A 5,956-nucleotide genomic window follows, 5' to 3' on the forward strand; every position below is an offset into this window, starting at 1 on the left:
TGTGTGTGTGTGTGTGTGTGTGTGTGTGTGTGTGTGTGTGTATACATACATGTGTATATGTGTAGGCCAGAGGTTAATGTCAGCAGTCCTCCTCAGTTGCTCTCAACCTTACTATTTGAGGCATGGTCTCACTGAGTTTAGAATTCACTGATTTGGCTAGTCTATCTAGCAAGCACCAACGACACTCCTGTCTGCCTCCCAGTCTTCATACTTGCTAGCAAGCCCTTTACCTACTGAATCATTTCCCCAGCCTCAACCCTTGGCACATTCTAGACTCCCTTGGCTTTCCTTTGTCCTCTCAAATTGCCCAACTTTTACAGTTCTAGCTGCAGCTCTATACCACCACAGCCACTGCTTTGTTGGGCACTTAGCATCTCTTCTCCTGCTACAGAGCTGGCCTTCTTGATTTTTCTTTTGAATCACTCTCCCATTTCAGACAGTACGGACAGCAATCATTTTAAATGATTAAAATTTACATCTGTCTCTCTCCTGTCCCAGATCACTCATTGGTTTAAAAATGCTCCTAGTTGCTATCCCTGCCTCATGATACTCCTCTCGTCCAGCCCTATTTTCTGTAGCCTCACAACCTAAGGTCCCCCTTTCCCTTCTGATCTTATTTCTTCCCTTTTCATTCCATAAGATTATTCTTACCACAGCTGTTAGTGGCTTCTCTGCCATCTATCCACTGGGTAGCTGTGGGGCCTTGCTTTGTGTGACTGGCCCTCTTCCTACTTCCCATCATACAACTTAGTCTTCCTCCCATGACATAGGATCAGCTCATCCCATCCCTCCCTTGGGCACCTTTGCCAACCTCTTCTGTGCTATTTAACCATTACAGGCTGGGTCCCCCTTTATCCTCTTGTTCTCTAGATAGATCCACTCTAATCATGTATCTATGTATCCATTGCTATCTATGAAGCAATGGCTCCAAATTTGACAACTGTAGCCCAGTCTTGAACTCTGAGAAGTATGGCATTCTCTATCTGATATTTCCATTTTAGACATTGCACAGGTTATTGCACAGTCAGGATGTAAAACCCTGAATTCACTATTTGGTTATGCTCATGTTACAACTCCTCATGTCCCTCTCACACCCACTCACTAACATACCTCATAGGCTATATCACCTTCTCTGAATGATGATGATCTTTTTGCCATCCCTCCCCCCCGTCAGTCAATCTACCCAGTTATCTAACCAGAAAGAACCCGAGTCCTCTAGTTCTTTCCAGAGTCAGTCCATCATTAAGTCTTGAAAATTCACCCTTCCTTTATGTTAATGTGCTGCCCTCTGGATACCCATTGTCTTCTGTGTCTTGCCCTCTGAACCATTTACACAACCGTCCTGACCTCATGACTCATCCTGTGTGTCTGTTTTTTCTGTCCCTCTCTTGTTGCCTCTCTGCCACGGGTTTGTTGCCCTGGCATACTACACACAGAAGCCTTCCATTACCTAACAGAGCTATTCTTCATGCCTTTGTTTCTCAGATATTTCTCCTGGGGCTTTGGTTACCCAAGATTTTCTGTAGTTTCTCCAAACAAGCCTATCTGTTCCTGGACTAGGTTCATGTCTTATATCCCCAGGCATAAGATCTCTCAGAATCCCCTGCTTCTCATTTCTGAGAAAGACTTTCTTCGTGTAGGGCAGGGCTACCATTTACCTTATCTACCTTATATTTCCAGTTTCTACTGCTGGATCACTATTGTCCCTCCACAGATATTACTGGAAAGAAAGAATCTTAGGTTTGAAAGATATTTGGTTAATGATCTTTGCATAAACAAGTATTATGTGTCTTCTTCTCTTCTTCCAGATATAAATTGAGAATTTGTTGTTGTTGTTTGTGCTGTTTTTCAAGACAGAGTCTCTCTCTTCAGAGTCCTGACTGTCCTGGAACTCACTATGTAGACCAGGTAGGCCTCAAACTCATAGAGATCTGCCTACCTTTGCCTAGAATTAATGCACTAAGATTAAAGGTGTACACCATCATGTCTAATTAAGGTGTTTTGTTGGTTGGTTGGTTGGTTTTTTTTATGACAAAGAGAAGAAAAAAAGAGAGAGAGATGGCAGTACTTCCTCACCAGTTTATAACTAGAGAAAATGTCAATGAGAAAATGGATTTATTGATATTTAATGAATTTTAAATAAAGTTATTTGAAAATAAATATGGAATAACAGGTTAGATTGTGGTTCCCAAAAGATACACTGCAGTTCTAACTACTGGCACCTGTACTTGTTTGTAAACAGAGACTTAGCAAAAATAATCCATTTAAAATGGAGTCCTGTGGGGGTTAGAGAGAGCTCAGCAGTTAAGAGCACTTGCCACTCATGTGGAGGACCAGAGTTTGATTTCCAGCACTGCCAATTCCAGAGGACCCAACACTCCCTCAGGCATAAATTCATCTACACATGCACATCCATATAATAAATAAATACAAAGACAAAGGTAAATAAAGTCATATTCTATTAGGACATGTCCTTGTGACTGGAGAGCCATTTGGAAACACAAACATTAGACAGGATGGCAGAGAATGGTGCGGTGTGGTTACAAGTCCACAATGTCAAGCATCTCTACTAGAAGTTAGACCACAAAAAGAAGGGTTCTTCTCCAGACCTTGAAAAGAACACGGCTCTACTGACACCTTAGTCTCAAACAACCTACTGTACAGTGATTTGTTAGATTAGCTCTAGAAAACTAGTAAATGTGGAATATACAAAATCTATATGGTCATTGTATTCTAAAAGGAGATTTCTTTAGCATGTTAATGTTTTTTTCTAAAGACACGCTAAACTTAGCATCTTGCTCTTACTAATAATTTAGTTTAAAAACATATATTTTAGTTATCTATGTTAGTATTAATGGTAATTCAGTTATAAGATATATTTTATACGTGTGTGTGTGTGTGGTGTGTGTGTGTGTGTGAATGTGACTGCAGGTGCATGGGCCACCCATGTGTGCACAGAGAGGAGGTCATATCTCTTCATGTCAGTCTCCACTATTTTGTTCTCCTAAGACAGGCTTTCTCATTGCAGTAGAGCTTGGGGGTAGGCAGCCAGCAAGCCTCAGAGACCTTTCCATCTCTTCCATGCCTAGAGTCCTGCCTTATAGGCATGTGTGCATGGCCACACTTACTTTATGTATTAGGGGCAAGGATTCAAGTTTCATATGTGAGCAGTCAGTGCTCTTACCCACAGAGTCACCTTTCCAGCCCTATAGTACCTTTAAAAAAATAACAGATATTAATTTTTATTTTATGGGTAGAGAGTTTTGCCTATGCATATGTCTGTATGGCATATACATGTTTGGTGACACAGGGGGTCAGAAAAGGACACTGGATACCCTGAAACTGGAGTTGTGAATGGCTATGAGACACCAGGTGAGCCAGTGCTCATAACCACTGGGCCACCTTTCCAGCCCCATGTGGTACCTTTTAACATCACCCAACAGGACAGTACATTTATGAGATTACCTTCTTCAATCGGCTGAAAAGTTAATACATCTCCACATGCAACAAGTTTCTCCTGTGGAAAAATTTACAATCAGAGAATTAAATGGCAGCAACCACTAAGTCATTCTTTAATAGAAATTTCTTTAAGTCTTGTTTTAAAATAAATACTTTTAGCATACTGAAAATCATACAACTATATGCATAATGTGCTTTTGCTACATTCTCCAAACCTTTGCTGCTGTATGGTTTTCAGGGGTACGAAGCAAATTAAGCTCAGAAAATCACGAGTACCTTAGTCTACAGAATCATTTCAGGATCATTATGGAAGCCAGTTCCTCTGCAGACCTTCTGCCATTACCTGAATCAGATCGCCTGTGAGTCTGCTTAGTGTCTTCTCGCTAAGCGAAATGTCTTCAAGATCAGTAAGAACCTCCCACGTTCCATTCTCAAATTTCACGGGCATAGAAAAGACGATCCCTTCAGGAATGTCAAACTGGCCTGCAGGGAGCACACACGAGGCAAAACACAAATAAAATAAAGGAGAATTCGGGAAAATAACTGAAAAGGACACACATAATACATGATTTAAAGAGTTTATTTGTGGGGTGTGTGTGTGTGTGTGTGTGTGCATGCACCCTTGCACACATTCGGAGGCCAGTAGAGGGTGTTAGCCAGCACATGATTCGGATAGTGGTGGAGCTAAGTTTCTGAACTGCTATTTGACTGGGACTGGGGCACACATTAAGAAATGAGCACACATATGTCTGAGTTCTAACTGTCCTCCGTGCCTCCCTATCCAGGAGTTAATGCGGCCTCTTTTCCCCAAGCCTTATGTGTAATGTGTGCCTGGTTTCCGTAGCTGTCCCATGAATCTGCATGTAACACATGAGCCTGGACCACTTGATGTTTCTGGCCTTCTATTTTAGCTTACTATTTGTTTTAGTTAGGGTTATCATTGCTGTGATAAAACACCATGACCAAAGCAAGTCGGGGAGGAAAGGATTTATTTGGCTTATGTGTCATCATTGTATAAACTGACAATATGATCCATCCGTGGTATGATTGAGTAAGGATGATTTTTATTGTAGATTATGAGAGAAAGGACAGCTAGAGGCATCTGAAAGATGAGAGAGAGAGAGAGAGAGAGAGAGAGAGAGAGAGAGAGAGAGAGAGAATCTGAACTTGACCAGCAGAATGAACCTGGCCATGATAGAAGCAGAACAGAGAAATAAAGAGAGAGAAAGGGAGTGGGGGAAACACAGAGAGCAAAATACCGGGATTACAAGGAGAATGAGTAGCTGAGGGAAGGAAGCTTTTAAGCTTGAGGGAAGAGGGAGGAGGTTAGGAGGGCTGGGATGTCAGCAAAGATTTTGAAATGTGTAACAGGTGCTTGTGATGCTGAAGGGGCCTGGAGGCCAGCATGCACTGTGGCATGCTAATTAGGCACCATAAGTCCCTTCTGCCAGAGGTAAGAAAATGACTTCCTTTGGTAGAGAGGAACCAGCTTCATGAATTCTTGAGGAATGCTGGCTTTTATCTAGCCACCAGAATTCTCCTATCGTCCAGGTTAAGCCCATTTCTCAATGGGTTGAGCCCATTTGAACGGCCTTTTTGAGTTTTGGAACTGAAGTCTTCTTTGTCTCTAACAATCACCATTGCCATTGAAGGAATTCAGGAAAGGAACTCAAACAGGAGGAACCTAGAGGCAGGAGCTGATGCAGAGGCGATGGAGGAGTAATACTGGCTTGCTCTATTTGGCTTACTCAGCCCACTTTCTTATAGCACCTAGGACCACCAGCCCAGCAGAGGCCCCACCTCCTGAGCCCCCTGCATCAATCACTAGTTAAGAAAATGTTGATTGCCTACAGCCTGATCTTATGGAGGTATTTGTCAATTGAGGCTCCCTGCCTGCCAGTGACTCTAGCTAGTGTCAAGTTGATCTGAAACTAGCCAGCATACTTTAGCAGCCATGTTGGCTAGGTATGCTGGACTAGGACTGGACAGCAAATGAACAGGAGACCTGGTTATTTTCTTAGAACTTCCAGTTCTCTATTGTGCACTTGAAAAACTATTTGTAATATCTTCCTATTGTATTTACATCCTATGAATGGCTTTCAATTAGTAAATTGCAAAATACTGCTGTTCTGCATAGCAGAAGCATGGCTTTCAGCAGCCATGGGAGTCACAGCTCAGCACTGACCCATATGCAGCCTGAGTTCTTTTCAGAGACCCCACCATAAGACAGACAAAGATACTGAATCACCTTGAAGAAAACAACCTCAAGACAAGTCAGCATAGAGCAAACCTGGAGTTTTCTAAAGCAGGGTTTATTAAGTAGAGGGCTTCTGTAACACTTTAAGGGTGGATGTAAGCTCTTCAAGAGAATCACACTGCTGCCATCTTGTATAGTCATTTTATAAATGTGATGGTTTGTATATCCTTGGACCAGGGAGTGGCACCATCTGAAGGTGTGGCCTTGTTGGAATAGGTGTGACCTGGTTGGAATGGGTGT

At 42.3% G+C, this 5,956-nt stretch overlaps 1 protein-coding gene across 1 annotated transcript in view; it reads right to left on the minus strand.

Annotated features, from left to right (window-relative positions):
* The window catches only part of Mdh1b (malate dehydrogenase 1B), a 35,210-nt gene that overhangs the window by 10,254 nt on the left and 19,000 nt on the right, over positions 1-5,956 (minus strand). Inside the window, exons 8-9 of the mRNA XM_021165825.1 lie at positions 3,803-3,942; positions 3,466-3,517 (exon numbers count right to left, since the gene is read on the minus strand). Of these exons, the coding sequence (XP_021021484.1) occupies positions 3,466-3,517; positions 3,803-3,942 (192 nt within the window). The remainder of the gene's footprint in view (positions 1-3,465; positions 3,518-3,802; positions 3,943-5,956) is intronic.

The sequence above is a fragment of the Mus caroli genome, chromosome 1, assembly GCF_900094665.2.
Source record: "Mus caroli chromosome 1, CAROLI_EIJ_v1.1, whole genome shotgun sequence".
NCBI classification, from domain to species: domain Eukaryota; kingdom Metazoa; phylum Chordata; class Mammalia; order Rodentia; family Muridae; genus Mus; species Mus caroli.